At 42.2% G+C, this 20,947-nt stretch overlaps 1 protein-coding gene across 4 annotated transcripts in view; it reads right to left on the reverse strand.

The window, feature by feature from the left end:
- LOC117514716 (RNA-binding motif, single-stranded-interacting protein 3-like) overlaps positions 1-20,947 on the reverse strand; it is a 459,452-nt gene that overhangs the window by 230,368 nt on the left and 208,137 nt on the right. For all 4 annotated transcript variants that reach the window (XM_034175281.1, XM_034175279.1, XM_034175282.1 and 1 more), the window contains exon 4: positions 14,609-14,700. In XM_034175281.1, coding sequence (XP_034031172.1) covers positions 14,609-14,700 — 92 coding nt within the window. The remainder of the gene's footprint in view (positions 1-14,608; positions 14,701-20,947) is intronic.

The following is a 20,947-nucleotide window of genomic DNA, read 5'->3' on the forward strand; positions in this document are numbered from 1 at the left end:
CCGCCTGGATTTTACAAATGGTTATCAACACGGAGGTGTTTTTCCTGTGCCGCCGCACCGTGTCGGCTGCATCCCGACGCGCGGACCCGTCCGCACGTCTTTCATTAAAAAAATCTCCTTTAACAGTGGAATATCCGGATAAAATGCTGAAACCGACTTCTTCTGAAACTTCTCTGTTCTCTCACGATGTCCTGGATCAATAGAGCCTGAAATGTGGAGGTTTTCAGCTTGAAACAGGCTGATGATTCCGCCTGAGAGCGCAGCGCGACATCTCGCACCGTGGGAAGTCCTTAAAGCGACAGTGTCACCTCAAAATCTCTCATCAGCCGTTAAAATTTTCACTGAAAACCAGCTTAATTTTCGAACCATGTCCACTTTGATGTGTCTCACAGGTTTAGAAAAAATTTTGATCAAACAAAGCGCCAGTCTCTCAGCAACTTCTCAGACAAAGGAATTCCGACGAGGGGCTGGATGACTCCTCCCACAAGGAGTGCTCACAGGTGAATGATGTCACCGACAGGCGTGGAAAAACTCACGCATGCACACGAGGGTTCAAGCATGTCTGACGTAAAAACATACACTCAACAAAAATATAAACGCAACACTTTTGGTTTTGCTCCCATTTTGTATGAGATGAACTCAAAGATCTAAAACTTTTTCCACATATACAATATCACCATTTCTCTCAAATACTGTGCACAAACCAGTCTAAATCTGTGATAGTGAGCACTTCTCCTTTGCTGAGATAATCCATCCCACCTCACAGGTGTGCCATATCAAGATGCTGATTAGACACCATGATTAGTGCACAGGTGTGCCTTAGACTGCCCACAATAAAAGGCCACTCTGAAAGGTGCAGTTTATCACACAGCACAATGCCACAGATGTCGCAAGATTTGAGGGAGCGTGCAATTGGCATGCTGACAGCAGGAATGTCAACCAGAACTGTTGCTCGTGTATTGAATGTTCATTTCTCTACCATAAGCCATCTCCAAAGGCGTTTCAGAGAATTTGGCAGTACATCCAACCAGCCTCACAACCGCAGACCACGTGTAACCACACCAGCCCAGGACCTCCACATCCAGCATGTTCACCTCCAAGATCGTCTGAGACCAGCCACTCGGACAGCTGCTGGAACAATCGGTTTGCATAACCAAAGAATTTCTGCACAAACTGTCAGAAACTGTCTCAGGGAAGCTCATCTGCATGCTCGTCGTCCTCATCGGGGTCTCGACCTGACTCCAGTTCATCGTCGTAACCGATTTGAGTGGGCAAATGCTCACATTCGCTGCTGTTTGGCACTTTGGAGAGGTGTTCTCTTCACGGATGATGCGAAGGAGATGTGTTGCACTGCATGAGGCAAATGGTGGTCACACCAGATACTGACTGGTATCCCCCCCCCCCCAATGAAACAAAACTGCACCTTTCAGAGTGGCCTTTTATTGTGGACAGTCTAAGGCACACCTGTGCACTAATCATGGTGTCTAATCAGCATCTTGATATGGCACACCTGTGAGGTGGGATGGATTATCTCAGCAAAGGAGAAGTGCTCACTATCACAGATTTAGACTGGTTTGTGCACAGTATTTGAGGGAAATGGTGATATTGTGTATGTGGAAAAAGTTTTAGATCGTTGAGTTAATCTCATACAAAATGGGAGCAAAACCAAAAGTGTTGCGTTTATATTTTTGTTGAGTATATGAATGAAATCCATATAGTTTTTGAAAAAAATAAAAAGGACCTATACTTTATGGACAGACCTCGTATATGTATGTACAGTATATTATTGTTATTTCATATCATGTATTTTGCCAAATCAATCAATTAATCAAAGCGAGAAAGAGAGTGAGAGACTTGCTTGAAATAGATCCGCGCACCTCATGCGTAAAAGCTGCTTGGATTTGCATGTAAATCTGTGGATCAGTGCTGTTGGCGCAGTGTAAATCTCCGTGTGATTGTTCCACCAGCAGCAGCCCGAATCATCCTCGTCTGCACATACACGACACTAGATTATCGTGCATGCTTAATTGAACTTCACAGCAAAAAGCACCTGTTTAAATGTCCTTAAGTCTCACTTTGGGGATCACATCACCAAGCAACAGTCATTTTCTGTTCAACTGCGCACTTTGGCAAACCCATGATGAGGAAGGAAGGGACACGAGAGGACTCAGCAACCACAAGCACGGTGAATATTTCATCCGAAATTGCCAGCATTTTTATTATTACTGAGCCAATAACACCAGAGCCCTTTGAATAATTCACCAACATCTGAGTGCTAAAAGTTATGCTGAAACAATGTGGCGTTCTGCAGCCTGCGCAAAGGCATCTCCGCATTACGGATCACCAGTCAGAAAGGATGGATCAAGCCATCTTCGCCAGTGCTGTGCGCACTGGTTGTGAAAAGTTCTAGCACTGTCGAGAAGGCTTGCAAGAAAATAAATGTGACACTTTTAATGCTCTCACAGCGATAAAACGCCAGAACCAAACCTACTGTGCATCTGCGGGAAGCCTACTTTTTAGATTTCCGTGTGCCGGCTCCCCGTGTCGTGGGTTAGCGGTCAACACACGACGGTCTCTGGCAGTGGGGTTGCCTGCAAGATCCCAACCCCCCCCCCATCTGCCTTGCCCTCCTGAGCACCCCCGTCATGGCGACAATATATGCCGTAACAGATGTGTTAGTTTCTGCCATTGTATCCAAACCTAACCCTAAGGTGCATTTCTGAATGTGAAATGTGAAACATAGTACTTGTGCATGCAAATCTGTGTTTATATGCACAAAATATTTCTCTTAACGTTTAGCATGATATCATTCGAAAAGTTTTGTAAGAATGTGCTGCACAGTTTGAAACCTTGTCAATATTTTAGAAAACATTACTGGGACAACCTGTCATTGTGCCGTGGTCTTATTTCAACCATGGATGAATTTTCAAGGTATTCAAAAACTTCACTTTCCCTCTTGTGACCTTTGGAATATTTTGGTACCCCCTTGCATTTCAGTGGATCCTGTAACATTATTATGTCTGCCAAGGACGTAATAAAATCATCAGCCTTTATTTATTTATCTGTCTGTCTGTTAGCAGCATTACATCAAAACTACTGCACGGATTTTGACAACATTTTCACCACCGATACACCACAAGATGCACTGCATAACTACAGACACGTTACAGAACATCTGGAGAGTCCCAGCAATATAGCGTTATTGGGTGATGACTCCAAATGGGAACACTGGAATTCCACATGCATTCTATCCAAACACATCCATAGCATCGCTTCAGTTTGTGTTCACACAAGATCCGCAAATGCATGGGCATAATATACTGTAAGTAAGACAACAATGCAAAATATGCTGCAAAATTGACGACAACCTCATCACACACCTATGGAAAGTTCACAAGATATGATTCTAAAAATGATGATGTGGCCATGATGACGTGGTGGGGACTGTGAGTACCGCATTAAGGGTCACTTCACACATAGTACAAATAAGTACAAAATCAGGGTGAATCACGGCGGAACACCTCGTATGAGCGAACCACGAAAAAAATCGAGCCAACGGGCAGGCGTGAACAAACCCGCTGCAAAGGTGTATAATAAATGTTATTGTGCTGTTTTGCACCTGTCTTAACGTAACCCTGAGAATTTAATTTTGTTTTAGCACTCTGGGGTCAGTCTGAACTGGGAGCGAAGAGCTGCTTGTACTTGTTATTATTACACTGATAGCACGACTTTGTTTTTTGTAGCCACTAACGACTGGGAGTGAAGCATGCTGGGATCATTCTGAACTGGGAGCGAAGAGCTGCTTTTATTATGTCTTTGTAAGAGAGAGAAAATAACTTTCAGATGCCTGTTGATTAAAGAAATTATGTGCGCCAGGGAGGTTGAGTTGGCCACTCACCCTCCCTTCGCGGAAACACTAGAAAAAAGGGAGTAGAGCCATGCTTCAACAGAGTCTGCTGCGGGTTAACGTACGAACGCCCAGCCGGTTGACAGGCGCACTCTGCTGAAGGTGTTGGCTCTCCACCTTAAAGGCGTCACGGTAAGAGAAAAATGCGCTGCAACCACTTGTGTTTGATGTAACTGCTTTTGTGGGGAATGAATATACGCCTTTTTATTCTAGCAAAATGCAGTCTGTGTGATCATTTCTGTGTGCCGATCTGACCGAACCTTGTGTTTCAAAACAAAAGGTTTTGACGAGCATGCACAAAACCGTCGCAGCAGGAACACAGTGCGAGGGGTTGGTAAGGTTAGACCTTACTTGTGTGAAGCGCCTTGAGGCAACTTTGTTGTGATTTGGCGCTACATAAATGAAAATAAATTGAAATTGAGCAGCTGGAGCATGTGTAACCACATCGCGCAGCTGCTATGGAAAAAAATACATGCCACCCATGGGATTCAAACCTGCAATTTACAAAAGCTCTGATTGCCAGCCAGAAACTTTACAACTGTGCTACCATCACTGTCCTGTAAAAGGTGTGGAAAAATGCCTGAAATCAACAAGGAGATAAACGTATTTTTAAAAAAGAGAAAAAAGTGCTGTGATAACTGACCAAACAGCGTTTGTTACATTGTATTTCTGCTGCTACGTGACTGAAAGTGCGTATTTCCTGCGGCGCGCCACTCACAGGATACGCGTGTCCTGTCAGACAGATGTGACATTCAGATCGGCTGCTGTGTGTCCACATGATCTGATGGTCCGTTTCAGCTGGGACAGCCTGTCAATGTACACGCTGTACACTCTCTCCAGCCCATCGCAGACAGCCAGCCATGCCCCCTGTCCATTCAGCGCACAGACCAAGGTGTCACTCTGTGATCAAGTGGGAGACACCTCACCTGCGGGGGGGGGAGGGGGGGGGGGGACACATATGCACATGTTGGGGTGAGCGCGCAAAACGCATACATGTGTTGTGGAGGGAGCCGACACTCTGGCACACCACATGTGTCCTCGGCAACTCCACAGTCATGGGGCACTTTGACAAATTTCACCGCCAGCTTGAAAGTGATCATCTGCTGACTGTTTTTGTGCTAATAGCGCAAAGGGCCACACATTTTTCTAAGTGCCAAGCGAGCGACGTTAGATGTTCATGTGTGTCACCTGGAATTTGGCCGACACCTGCCACGGGAGGGATCAAATGGGCTCTCACAGGGCACACTCTGTCTTTCAGCCGCTGGTGTGTGCAAATAGTTCTAGCAACAGGTGTACGAGGCGTTAGAGGCAGCTCCGATTTTACACGTATTAGAAACAATTCCTGCTTCATGTGCAATTCAACCACATTTGTACTATGTGTGAAGGGGCCTTAAAAGTTGCCACAATCTTAAGTTTAACAATGACATAAAGGCTTTGGAAAAGACAGACAGAGAGAATCAAAGAAGGCAGAAGAACCCATTGTGAGTGAGCAGGTAGAGCGTGGGAGTACAACCGTAGCAATAATCATCTTTCAGGTCAACAGTAATTACCAAGAAGTCTGAGGTAGCAAGTGTCGGGCACACACACACGCACGCACACACACAGTTTCTTCAGCCTTCACATCTTGACTTGTTGTTTTCCTTCTTGTCTCATTTATTTTGCTACAAAAATATGAACCTGTCACGAAGAAGAAGTCAGTGCAAGCTGCAGGGTTTATTGGATAAAGACTTTATAAATTCAAAACAATAATATGCACACTAGCTTTTGAACATGCATCCGTCGTGCTGCAACTAATTCATGCACAGAGGCAGGAAGTTAATATCTCAGGAGTGGGGTGGGGCAGGAAAATGGAAACAGTACTATAAATGTACATGGTAACAAAGTACAAAAAACAGAACTTTATCTACATCTGATGAAAGCTACTGTATTTATTTGGCACAACGCCTTTACGTCTTGCTAAAGAATTTTTCTGTACCACTGGAAAGGCTTTGGGCAGTATTTGGATGGCAAACACAAAAAGCTCATATGTGGTGTATCCAAGCACGTGTTGCAATTTAAGTTACAGGAAACATGAGCAGGACATGAAAATGAAAACTGCATTGGATTGAAACGGGCAATGGCACTTAACTATCCCTGTGTGAGTGGGGGTCTCCCAGTGGTGATTTTTGATACCGGATTGATATTTAAGGTTTTCAGAAAAAGTGTGAGGAAAATGCAAAAGTACTGCTGTGCACGTGCATACACAAAAACAATGCAATGGATATCACATGTGGTGGGGCGTACATATCTGCCAATAGGGTCATTCCATCTCAAGTCACCCAGAGGCTCACCCCTCAGTTCTGTTCTGTCAGTTTGACATGTTATTCCTATTACAAAGTTATGGTGAAATGCCAAATATTAGATCTGTATCTTGCAAACATTTGAAGATACAGCCTTTGGAAATTTTTGTGAATTTTTCACATATTGTGAAAAATACCGCCATATTTGCAGCATATCATCTTGAGATATGTAAGAATATATGGTATAAATATGAATATGATAGTCAACTGTCCACACTGGCATCTGGGGTAATGAAAATCTGTATATTTTGACACTTTTTTTAAATTAGCATTTTTCAACAACTATAAATTTTGTTAGAACAACCTAGTATGTCATTTCAATGTGTGGATATGCTCCATTATATCACAAACCATCATACAAAAAGTTCTATAACCATATCTGGTATATTTCTTTGATTTTGAACTAATCAAAGATACGAACGACATCTACAATTTCGGGTTTTCTACCATTTTGAGGCCTTTGTGGAAGGCAGATCACACTAGATACACCAGAACTCCCACAATTTCCCAACTCTACACCAAAGGTTAGCCTGGCATGAGCAGTTTCAAAGCTGTCAGGCATATAGGGAGCTCATTATTAAAGAGCAAAGTTGGTAGAAAACACTGTTTTAATATGTGTACAATTCACAAAAATTTCCAAAGGCTGTAACTTCAAACGTTTTCAAGATACAGACCTAATATTTGGCATTTCACCCTAACTTTGGAATGTGATTAACATATAAAAATGACAGAATAAAGCTGAGGGGTGACCTGGGAATTTTTTTTTCAAAACTGGGTGATTTCAGATGGAATGACCCAGTACTCGGTTGCACTCATATGTAAGTGTGACGGAGACCAGCAGGAGTTGCTGTGCAATAGTAGTCAGTAAACCTCAATCTCCAGTAGCTAAAAGCTAAAAGGACTCTCTGGCCACAGGGCCAGAACCTGGATGTTGGCCTTGTGGTTAGAGCGTTCACCTGTGTCCTGAGGAGAGCGAGTGGAAGGAGTCAACAACACAACACAGAAGAGAGGGGAGAGTACAGCCATTACATAAGCAGATACAAAATAGTAGGACATCTTGTTGATCCTTGGTTATAGTTTTATTTTTTTTTCCTTTTCCTGTAGCACTTTGAGATTTGAAAGGTGCATTAGAAATAAAATTTATAATTACTATTACTACATACAATTTATTACATACAATTTTTCCTTCATATTTTGAAAAAAGTGGGCCTGATTTCCTTCGTTTTGAAATTAGGACAGCAACTGGGACTAAAAATCAGCAGTGGGAGATGACTTAAGGTATTTTACTGACTGATAATGACACGTACAGTGGACTTTTTGTGCCAGGTGAAGCCAATCCACTTGGATTGTGCAGAAACCCACGACATGTGCACAAGCTCCAAATCTGACCCAAAGAAAATAATTTCCAACAAATCACTCTGTTCACGAAGAGCACATCGACGGCCCAGACAAACATCTCATGAACCGCCGGGCTCACTCACTACAGTTGAGTTCAGAGTTCTTGTTTCCACTATTTGAAACACACACACACACACACACACATACACACACATCTTCAACCGCTTATCCAAGACTGGGTCACAGAGGGGTGGAGCCTGTCCCAGCCGTGAGGCAGGGTACACCCTGGACAGGATGCCAGTCTGTCGCAGGGCCACATGCAGACAAACAACCACATTCACACCCACACCTACGGAAATAGTAAATGGACTGCAATTATATAGCGCTTTTTCATCTGCATCACACTCTCAAAGCGCTTTTCACCCCGATATGAGGATTCTGCCATACAAGGTACTCACTACACACTGGGAGCACTAAGGGACCTTGCCCAAGGGCCCTTAGTGATATTCCTGTCAGGCTGGGATTTGAACAGAGGATCCCCTGGTATTTAACCACTAGACCATCACCTCCCCACGGACAATTTAAAGTTTCCAATCCACCTAACCTGTGTGTCTTTGCATGTGGGAGGAAGAGAGAGAGAGAGAAAACCCATGCAAACACAGGGAGAACATGCCCACTCCCCACAGAAAGGCCACAGGTGGGAATCAATCCCATGACCTTCTTGCTGTGAGGCAACAGTGCTAACCACTAAGCCACCGTGCTGCCCCATTTGAAACAGAGTGGTCAAAATTGGTATCCAAGTGTGTGAGGATAGCGTTCTGTTTCAGGGTCGGATCGGACTGCTGTAACTGAAGGAACTATCAAGTCGATTTCGTACCACAAATTTCTAAAAAATAAAAATAAAAAAAGAATGATCACTGCAAGAGCAAATCAAATTAATTTATGATTTTGGACTGGCCGACTAAAGTCCTCAGGGTCCTGTTCAAAACCCCGGAAATGTGGACAAATTAAAACAATTCATCAAAGATGTCTGAGCAAAAATTCTCCTGCAGTGACATCAGAAACACAGATTTTAAGGTGTTGGAAGATTTTGGTTATATCTGTTGCTGCTAAAACTTACCTTATTAGGCCTTTTAGAGCAGTGCTTCCCAACTACAGTCCGGGACATTTTTAATCTCTTCCTGCTTTGGTGAAGGCTGATTAGTTCAATCAGGTGTGCCCCACTAATCAAGAGCTAACAGACACCATAATGAGATAATCAGGTTTTGGCAGAGCAGGGAGAGATGAAAAATGTGCAGGTTAGGAGTCCCCGAGGATCAGGGTTAGGAACGACTGTTTAAGAGGAATTCTAACCTATAGATGCATTTTTATAAAAAAAAAGTATTGGAGTTGTTCAATGGAGTGAAATGTATGGATCCAAAATGAAACGGAAATGGAACCCAACTTCATGAAACATGGTGTAAATCATGCAGTGGACTATTTTTCTACACAATGAGACAAATAATCAATGCCACATGACATACAATCCACCAATCAAATGACAAGAATGTATCAACGTGCTATATAAATGGCAGTGGATAACTTTACACTTGCATTAAATATCATTATGATTTATTTCTTTTTATGGCTGACTTTTTCATCTCCAAACTGCTATAACCTTTGCATGAACATCTGAAAAAAATGATTTTTAGGGCCCCTTCACACATTGTGCGAATAAAGTACAACTCAGGGCAACTCATTGCGAAACAGCTCAAATGATCGAACCACGTAACATTGCGCCGATGGACAGGCATGCACAATGCCGGTGCGACGGTTCGTCATGTACCGTCCAAACCATGTTTGGTACGGTGTATTTCTGCTGATACATGACTTAAAGTGGAATATTTGTCATACTGTTGGCTTGTCCTGGTTGTGTGGTGCACCGCTCACAGTCCTCATGGCCCGACACACGTGTCCTGTCAGACGTGACATTCAGATCACCTGCTGCATGTCCAAACGGACTGACGGCCCGTTTCTCCTCCCATCGCAAAAGTGATATATGTTTTTATGTATTTCCACACAAGCACACACACACACGCGTGTCTCCGTCAAAACACGGGCGTGTGCTGCAGCTGTGATGTCCAGAACCACAGATGTCTCAACAGCTGTGGGCAGCTGGCCACGCCCCCTGTCCTGTTAGTCCATAGACCAAGATGTCACTCTGTGATCAGATGAGAGATGCCTCGTCTGCGGGGGCCAACCACACACATAGATGTGGAGTGGGGGGGGGGGGGGGGGGGGCACGTGAAACACACACACACACATTGTGGGGGCAGCTGACACTCCGGCACGCCACATGTGCACTCAGCAACTCCACACTCGTGGGGCATTTAGACAAATTTCACATCCAGCTTGACAGTGATTGTCTGCAGACTTTTCATGATGACAGTACAAATGGCCACACATTTTGTAAGTGCCATGCGAGCAGTGTTAGATGTTCATGCGTGTCATCTGGAATTTGGCCACCATCTGTCACGAGAGGGTTCAATGGTCTCGCACAGTGCACACTCTGTCTTTCAGCCACTGGTGTGTGTAAATAGTTGTAGCAACAGTTGTACGAGGCATTAGAAGCATCTACAAAATTACACATTTTGCACATGATTCCTGCTTCATGCGCACTTTCTGCATGAATCAACCAATTTCACACTATATGTGAAGGGGCCCTTAACAAAAACACAAAAAATACAAGAAATCAGGAAGGGCAGAAAAGTTTTTCAAAGGTGTTTCAGTAAATTATGATATAGTGTTTCATTCCACCACTGGATCAGCTCACTGTCTGAACGATAGATCTTTATCTCCAAACTGCTATTCATTCATTTTCATCCTTCTAATCAATATTTTCATTTCTCTGATAACTCATCTCTATTTCAGAGATAATTTCCTCACTGCAGATTCTCTCAGTGGTGGAAAAGCTTTCAGCTGTTTGAAAAACGAATAAGAGAACCAGAGATTTCACCTTCACAAATTTGTCTCAATAAGGTTAATTGGTTCTGAACATGGCAAAGCTATAATTTTGTCAAAGCCCAGTTAAGCTCATTTTACAGGCTCGAGCAGGAATTCCACCATTAATAGTTTTGAAACACAGTTTCCTCTTTGCAACCTGACTGATAAAAAGTTAGCCGGGACAGCGACGGCTCTGTGCATAATTAGTTCACCAAACAGTGAGAACTCCATGTGATTTCATTTAGGACTGACTTCTTGCCCTCCATTCCACCGCTCCAGAAAACTCAATCTTCAAGGAGCCGAGGGTTGTTCTCTCTTTAATAACATCTAAACACATCAACAGTGCTCTTTCAAATGCATCCCCCCCTCACCCCCCGCCACCCTTAGAAACAAAATAAGGAATGGAAGTCTAATGAAAAGAGGTTCAAGAGAAGAGAAAGGCAAAGGTGGCTGAGAGGCTTGCTGCTGTTTAATTCGATGGAATGCTCCCAGTGCCTGAAGACTGGCCCATTTTAATTGCAGTCCTCTCCCATTTACAAGACGAAGTGTGCAGAGATCCTGCTTTAATGAATCTTGGCGCGTGGCAGTCTATTCACTGTCATTCTCTCTCATACATAGGCAGGTAATGCGATTGTGCTGGTGAAGCCCACGTGTTGTGGTACAGAACAGACATGCCCTTTCATGAGGCGGTACGCTTATTTGATGCATGCAAATGATGGCACAAGGTTTCGTTCAAGCAGCTGCAGTTACCAACACGTGTACTGATGTATTACAAATAACTAGGCATCGCATTAAAGCAGCAGCATGTCAGATCTAAACATCAGCATCCCTTCAGCCACTCCATCAAGAGGATTAACTCCAAGTCAAGATGGAGCCCTACAGCACTTCCAAGTTCCTTCCATCTGCGAAAATCTAGACTTATGTAGATTCTAGTCTGACCCCGTACTCGATCAGAGTTCTTTTTTAAAACCACTGAATGTGGTTTCTTGGAGGGAGGAATTTCTGGAAAGTTGCTACTCTATGCTCACATGCACCATATGTGCAAGCATGGATGGTCCAGCTACGAAAACAAGGAGCAAAGAAGTTCATATTACAACACATACAGGGGGAAGTGATTCCGGAGAAGGACCCTGAGAAACGGCTACCACATCCAATAAAGACAGTAATGGAACACCTCCACCCCCACTCCAAAAAAAAAAAAAACCTCTTTGGAGGTTTCTTCACACATAGTGCAAATTTGGTTGAATTGCGCATGAAGCATGAATCGTATGCAAAACGTGTAATCGTAGCTGCCTCTAACGCCTTGTACACCTGTTGCTACAACTATTTGCACACACCAGTGGCTGAAAGACAGAGTGTGTGCTGTGAGAGCCCATCAAACCCTCTCGCGGCAGGTGTCGGCCAAATTCCAGCTGACACACTCGAACATCTAACACCGCTCGTTTGGCACTTAGAAAATGTAAATGGTAAATGGACTGCATTTATATAGCACTTTTCCATCTGCATCAGACGCTCAAAGTGCTTCACAAATAATGCATACAAGGCGCTCACTACACACCGGGAGCAACTAGGGAATTAAGGACCTTGCCCAAAGGCCCTTAGCGATTTTCCAGTCAGGCTGGCATTTGAACCGAGGATCCTCTTGTGTGACCATATAAATGTGTGGCCATTTGTACTGTTAACATGACAACAGTCAGCAGACGATCACTGTCGAGCTGAATGTGAAATTTGTCTAAGTGCCCCATGAGTGTGGCTTTGCAAACAGACACAGTGACACTTTGGTGTGTGTGCTGAACTGACAGGGGGTGTGGCCGCCAATAGGAGCGGCTGTGGAGCTCTGGGTTCTGGACATCACGGCTGGAGAACACATACAGTGTTTGGACAGACATGAACTAACAACTGCCCACTGTGACACATGTCTGCTTGCTGTCCTCAAGTGGACATACATTAAAACATATTTCGCTGTTGCAATGGGCTGCAGCCAGCACGCGCACGTGGCACACATTGACAGGCTACCCCAGGTGAAACGGACCGTCAGATCATAGCACACTGTAGTGATCTGAATGTCACGTGACCCACGTGAGCTCTGTTCCACATGACACAGTGTCTGTACTGCGGCGCGCCGTACACAAGACGCGTGCCGGGCAGGACATGCGCGTGGGGCCAGCTGGTCATGCCGCCAGCAGATGTGGACATGATAAGAGTGCACATCTTCATCATTCGTGTCATTTCATGACTCTACGTCTGTGACCATGGGTCATCTACAGAGGAACACACGGTTCATACTTGTATTGCCCGCTTGATAAGAGGGATTCAATAAAATGTGGTGTTTTTATATGGTATGTGGTTTTAATTGTTTTTTAATACATCAGTGTCCTTCTTGATTTCAGGCATTTTCCCGCACCTTTTAAAAGGCAGTGATGGTAGCGCAGTGGTAAAGTTTCCATCTGGTAATCAGATCTTGCAGGTTAAAATCAAGTGAGTGACTTTTTTTTTTTTATTTAATCAGGGTCCTTTAACCGCGGGGTTCTGTATTGCTTCCCATTTTATGTATTATTTATATCAACCCAGTGATATTCACTAATTATACAGCTGGTTTTTATTTTATTGTTCTCTGCACAGGTGCTTGTACTGTGTTCGTGCTCGAAAGACACCATGGCATGCACAAACCATCGCACCGGGATCATGCACGCCTGCCTGTCGGCTTGATGTTTGCGTGCTTTGCACATATGAGCTGTTCTACTGTGAGTCGCCCTGAGTTGTACTTATTCATGCTATGTGTGAAGGGGCCCTAAAGAAGGATTCCTTCGGTGGCAAATGTGGTGCCAGCAGGCAAGGTAATTCCAATTTCTGGCAGGATGCCATTATACTACTACATCTTTACATATAAGAAGTCCTGAGGAATACCCAGGGCGTGGATGGGGGGGGGGGGGGGGGGGGGTGATATTTCCCAGCTAGTTTGGGAAGTCCTCAGGATCCAACAGGATTTAGTGAGAGGACTTGCAAGAGATTAGGGGTGCCACTGCACCCCGGACCTGAAATGAAATAGGAAAAAAAAACTCTTTACATAAAAATCAGTTGTTTGGTTCTATATTAAAGGTGAACGCTACAGCATTTTCATTGTTCTTTCTTTTTTTAGCAAAACTGATAACATTGACTTTGTGCTGAAATCAAGTTACATAGACATTTATTGCCGTGTTATATCACAAAATAACCGCAAATTTCGGTTTTGATATTTATTTATACGACGTGACGCAGAAGTGCACGCACAAGATTTCAAGTTCATGCTGCTATCGATGGAAACTGAAAACTCAGAATTTCCAACATACAGCACGGAAAGACACTTTTAATAAGCTCTGATAAAACATCGACTCCTTTTGGCAAAACCAAGTAAAAATGTTGCAGCTGTAACTAACAATATTATTAACTGACACAGCAGACTTGTTATCCAGCACCTATCCAGCAAAACACTTTTTACATGTCCAAATAAGGTATGCTTGCTATGTCATCACTGTCTTTCTATTTACATTTAGTCTCTTTGGCGCTTTCAGTCACAATTACAGATCGACAGTGTTATTGCGTGAATGACATTTATTTTAACACTAGAACAAAATTACAGTGATGTCAAAGAAAATTATTTTTATGATAAATCAAAATGTGGTTGATAGGTGGTTCATAGCATAAGAAATAGAGAGAAATGCACATTAAAACAGCAAAGAAGAACACAACAAGAAAGAAAATATGGCTCAGCCACATCAGTTATCTGTTACATTCTTTCTAGTCATTTTACAGGTTTGATCAATAATCTCATCATGCCCATAGTTGTTAATCAATAACACTACCACAGACTCGATTAATAACCTTATGATAGACTTTAAGAAAGCTCCACATATGGATCAGTGTACCAGGACAACAGATACGCATTCGCTCCATCATAAGCATCATCACCACCAACATCATCATCATGAGAGGAGACAGATGAAGCACTTCAGGAACGACCACTAAAGTCAACGAGAAAGCTAAAGGATGGCATGTGACTCACCTTCGCCATCTGTGCCTGGACCCCGCTGGCTTTGAGCGAGGCTACAGCTTTCTGGGCTGCTGCAGGGCTGTCAAAGTCCACGAAGCCATAGCCTGAACGTGCACAGAAACAGGCAGTAAAACGATAAGCCTTTTAATAGAAAACACACAAATGCACAATCAAATTACCAACAGCTAGTAAATGAAACCAGTTGATCCAATGAGAATGCAGGCCTGTAATATTTTCCTTAAATGTTAAAGGAGGAAAAGACAAAAGGGAATAAAACAGAGAAGGTGATGGAGGAGAGCTAATGGTCTGAATGTTCCTGTGAACTGCTGAGCAAAGCAGCCGATGTTAATTTCTGTCAAAAATCCAGTGCTGCGTTCTGTTTTTCAGCACTGTGTAAACTCAGTAAATGTGTCAAATTCAAGTCAGGTCACGTACTTAATGAAAGCTGCTGGTTCCTCCATTAAATGTGCTTTAGCACATAACATCAACAGAACTGGTGACACAACAACAACATGTGCCATCGTATTTATGAGCCAAGAGATTTTATGATGCTTGCACAAGTGCTTGTTGTTGTTTTTTTGTGCAATAAGCCTCTTTGAATCAAATTATTGCTAAATTAGAAAGGAAAGCATGTGATTAATGGCGTCATTTAGTCCATTAGGATTTCCAGCAGGTCTGTAAAAATGGGTGCAGATTCAGCTCTGAAGTTTGGGGTTCTGACAGATACAGGTGAGGACAAGTGGAACGCCTATTCTCAGCCATCCTGGCATATTTCAGTATGTACTATAACGTAACATAAAACAAAAACAGACAGTCGCACCAAGGTGCTTGTGAAGCCTAGTCAGGGATGAAGAGTTGGGGGCTGAGAGAAAATCTCGGCGATTGTATATGATGATATCATTTTAAATGTTGCATAGCAGTGGAACATTCCAGTTTTGTATTAATTTGGCTGGTTTTGTTGATAATAATCAACATTTTATGCTAGTTTTAGAACATTTTACACTACAACAGACAGCAAACTTGAACCAACATTCTGTGTCAAAACACCATAGTACAGTAAACCTGTTCATAATACAATATTGTCTTGGAGACCAAAGTGAGCAGGCACAGCAAGATAGAAACACAACCAAAACACATTTGAGATTCTTTTCTGAAACTTATCCAGTACCATTCATAATTCTACTTACCGTGCAACCGGAAAGTTCACAGTGCTTCACCTTTTCCATATTTTGTTACATTACAGCCTTATTCCAAAATAGAGCATGTGTATGTGGACCAAAGGAAAATAGTAATAGGTTTATTTATTGATCTGAGAAAGGCTTTTGATACAATTGATCACAACATATTATTTCAAAAGATCGAACTGTACGGGATCAGAGTGGCTTTGAATTGGATTAAAAATTACTTACAAAACCGGAAACAGTGTGTTTAACTCTGGGATTGCTGCTCTTCGTATCTGGACATCATCTGTGGGCTTCCTCAGGGTTCTGTTTTTGGACCAAAATGATTTATTTTGTACATTAATGATTTAAGTAAAGTTAAGGCAGTTCTTTTTGCAGAAGATACAACCCTGTTTTGTTCAGAAGAAAATCTGCAGGAATTATTGTCTGATTTACATACTGGAATGATAAAGTTAAAGAGATGGTTTGATATTAATAAATTATCAGTATATTTGTGTAAAACTAAAATAATGTTATTTGGGAATTACAATAGACGTACAAATTCAGTTAAATATACAAGGGATAATCATAGTGTGTCAAAGAAAATAAGTTCTTAGGTGTTATTATAGATGAAAGAATTAATTGGAAAGCTCATATTCAACATATTCAAAAGAAAGTGTCAAAAAGTATTGCAGTACTAAATAAGGTAAGGCACATACTTGATTGCAAAGCACTTCATACTCTGTATTGTTCATTGGTTGCTCCCTACTTGGCTTACTGTGCTGACGTTTGGGGCAATAATTATAAAACTACATTGCAATCATTATTCATTATTCAAAAAAGAGCATTAAGAACAATTCACAATGTAGGTTATCGAGATCACACCAATTCATTGTTTATTAAATCTAAAATAGTAAAACTTTACCATATGATTACATTTAAGACTGTGCAATGAATGTATAAAGTGAAAAATAAGCAACTGCCCCTCAGAATTCAAGAATTTTTCAAGGAGAGAGAGGGAAAATATAATTGGGGAGTCATGCGATTACTTTTACACGTCATCAAAGAGAAAGGAGGCTACTGTATGTTAACATGCTACCCAGTGCGTCACCGAATGGCATGGCGAGGATACCCAACTCATCACATATTGATGCTAAGGGGTACTGACCAATCGTACATATGTGATGAGTTGGGAGTAAGAATGTGTTATTGCTTGTGGTATAATCACTCCATCACGCTACATGGCGCACATGCACACACAAGCAACTATGCATTGCAGTGACCACCAGGAATCTACGACAGACAATAAGTCTTCACAAGCAACTTGATCGGTCCATCGGGCTGTGTTTTGTTTTTTGCATGTTTAAAGATGCAAACATGGCCTGATATTTGAGCTTCACTGGGGTTCACCTTTATCAATCAGAGCCACAATTTTCAGAGCTGAATATGCAGTAGTTTTTAGAGTTACTCAAGGACATTTTGTGGACTGACTGTATTAATCCTATGCACGCCCTGTTAATCGCTGGGAATATTATATATGATGCAGTGACTCAATGCTGAAAGAAATTTTGTAGTATTAAATTAAATTACTGCCTTCCTGAAGTCTGAGCAGTAAATCAAACAGCGCTGCATAACGTTAGTCCCATAACAGCGGTGGTGCTTCATATCTCTCCACTAATTGTATCAGGAAAATATTTATGCATTTAATCTTGCAATTAAAGTGAGGAGATTCTCGATTGAAGAAATAACGTTATATGTAAGTACATGAACGTAGTAATGCCTCAAGCAACACGGCTTGACTCCAATGTACAATAAAAGGACATTAATTGTGTCATCTGCCACCCAACGAGACAAAATTGTTGCCTGTGTTTGAAGTCGACTTTAGTCAAACACAGACACGCCATTGCAGCAGAGTGCAGTGACTTGCTTTGCAAAACGGCAGCTTGTGTCAAGAAACTATCGTGAACAAGAGTCACTTGTGCAGAATGAAAGCAGAGATGAACACAGTATGACAGTCAGTGATACTTTGGATGATATTTCCTCAGCTAAAGGTGAGATTATTTTCCACTGGCACCTGTGCACCTGTCTGCCAATGTTCAGGATCATCTGCTTGAAACAACATTCCTCTACTGCCAGTTCTTTGTGAGGCCTGTCAATTCAGCAGTGTTATCAAGTTGAGTTAGGCAGTTTGAATATCCTTTGTTACATTTCCATTTTAATTTTAAACACTTAAGGAAAGCCAAGTCTGAGGTTAATACAGATTTCTCTATACAGTCCCTTAGAGATTTTACTGAGTTGTGCATTTGTATAATTAATGTAGAAGGGAAGCAAGTCATTTTAATTTTGATTTTGCTTGTGTGGTTAAAAATAAACAGAAACAATATTATACAAATTGTCAGCCAGCAAGATGCCAAACCATTCATTTTCCCAACAACATCTCTCCTGCGTCCTGCTGCACTCCAGAGTGTTCCAGGTCAGATGTCCAATGTGTTTTCAGCCAATCCCAGGGTGTCCTCTCAGTTGAACATGACTTAAAGGCCTCTAAAGGCTGACGTCCAAAAGGTAGCCTTATTCAATGTTCAAATTCAAACACCTGCAGTGTCTTTTAATGTGAAGGAGCATCAATTCCCCAATACAGTACAATTAGAGAAGTAAAGGACTACATTTAATCCTGCCTCAAACAGACTTGTACAAACTCTATCAGAGCATGAAATCAACTTCTTCAACTCTAATGAGAGTCATTTTTACTGTGACAGAAGGTTGAGTCCAAGTCCAGCCACTCTTAGTGGAGTAGATAAGTATGACCAGAATTGCCAGAATTGCTCACTTGGTGATACAAGCATCAGATTTGGCATGAATGTTCTTCATAAATCAATGTTTGAGAAAAAAGTGGAGGCCACTTGAAAATCCAATATGGTGGCCAGGTAGGGGTCAATGAAGAATTACACAGGGGTCAAAATTAAAAGATGCTCCAATCATATAGAAAACTACACCACCTTATTTGTCTGATCATAAAGATTCCAAAAAGGTATAGTGTGGGCAATCTGTGACTGAATGTTATGGAGTTATGGGGTAAAAACAGCAAAAATGGTGACAAAGGTCAGTTTCAGTTTGTACAAGGATCAGAAGTTAACGTTCCTCCACTGTTTGTAAAATGTGATGCAAATTATTGGTTGAGTTAATAGGGTTTTAAAAAGGAATAGTTTGCACCATGTGTCATGCTTAGTTGTCACGTTACAGGGTAACATATGTCACATGCCATAGAATCCAATGTACATCAACATTGTTTGACATTTACTCTGCAAACCAAACATTCAACACAGTCAAAACTATTCCATTTATTAATCCTATTAGTTCAACCAATAATTTGCATCACTTTCTACCAAAATTGGAGCAACTTTAACTTGTGACTCCTGTGCAAACTGAAACTGATCTTTCTTACCACTCTTGCTGTTTTTACCCCATAACTCCATAACATTTAGTCATAGATAGTCCAAACTACACCTTTTTGAAATCTTTGTGATCAGACATATAATGTGGTATAGCTTTCGATATGATTGGAGCATTTTTTAATTTTGACCCCTGTGTAATTCTTCACTGACCCCTACTTGGCCACCATATTGGATTTTCAAGTGGCCCGTACTTTTTTCTCAAACACTGATTTATGAAGAACATTCATGCCAGATCTGATGCTTGTATCACCTTGTTAAGGACTGTTTCACTTATCTGCTGCACTATCTGCAATGAAAGTCTATTTTGGTCAAATTAATGGTCATGAGTCAAGGCTGAAACATAAATCGACACCAATTCTACATTCACAAGACACTTTAAACAACACACCTTGGCAGTATCAAGTAAGACCCCGTTATGCCTCAACAGCCTCAATTCTATGGGAGGTTATAGAGCAAGTAAGGTCTTGGAAACACTCCTCAGAGATTTCAGCCCATAATGACATGACAGGAGCAGAAACTGAGAATAACAAGGCCATGCAATGGTTTTGTAATCTTCCACTGCATCATTTTGGTGAGCCCATGCCAAACTTAGTTTCCTGTTTTTAGCTGACAGACCCAGCACCTGGTGTGAGCTTCTGCTGCTGTAGCTCATTTGCTCCAAGGTTTGATGTGTTGTGCATTCAGGAATGACCTTGGTTGTAATGAGTGTGTTTTTGACTTACTATTGGTTTGAACTAGTCTACCTGTTCTTCTCTGTGCAGGTATCTCAGTGGGATAAGGAGTTGTGCTACCATTAGCAGCTGTGCCCAACCCTGTTCCTGGAGGGCTCCTGCCCTGCAGGATTTCCAAGTCACACCTGATTTTTTTTAAAAGTGGTGTCTTCCAGCTCTTGACTTGCTGAGCACACCTGATAGAGTTAATTACCTGAGAGTGGAACTGGGAGACTTGGGCACAGCTGCAGCTCCTTTCCGGTTCACACTACCTGTCTGTGTCCTTGGACAAGTCACTTCATCTGCATTGTCCCAGTCCACCCAGCTTTAGCTAGGTACCAGACTTGGCATCCCATCCAGGAAGGGTCTCACCTGCTTCATGTTACAAAATATGAAATACTACAGCACAAAAAGGCCTCAAGGCTTATATAAGACTTACTGCCTTAACTGGGGATGGAACCTGTGATGGATTGCTGTCCCATCCTGAGGGACTCATAGGCTCTTCTTGGTGTCACACTACGGTATCCCGGACAAGCACCGGCTTGATAGGCCTCAAGGCCTATATCAGACTTACGCATGTCTTCATAAATCATAGACATTTTTCTTTGAGACAGGTCAACATGTGACTTTCTTTAATGTGACATTGGACAGCAGTTCAGATGGCAAAATGGGAGAAAGAAAAACTCGTAACTTCTACAAACCAGCAATCAAGCCTACAGGAGATTAATAAAGTGATCACAAATTTGGATCAGATGGATGGGTCTGGAAAGTGATGGCAAAAACAGAAAAAGCAGCAAACGTATGGCGCCCTGTCTGCAGCACGAATGATAGTGTGCGTGGTGCTTCTGAGACGTGCGTGCAAAAATAAGTGCATGATTACATAAGACAAACTAATAACAGACAGATATTGACATGCTCGCATTAATCCTGCAAGGGAAAGCACAGCGGCTTTGAAATTCCAGCTGCAGCTTTGAGTGGCGTGAGCGTTAAGAAAATTAAATGATCCTACTTTCAAACGCCTCACACGCT

The sequence above is a fragment of the Thalassophryne amazonica genome, chromosome 7 (assembly GCF_902500255.1).
Source record: "Thalassophryne amazonica chromosome 7, fThaAma1.1, whole genome shotgun sequence".
Taxonomy (NCBI): domain Eukaryota; kingdom Metazoa; phylum Chordata; class Actinopteri; order Batrachoidiformes; family Batrachoididae; genus Thalassophryne; species Thalassophryne amazonica.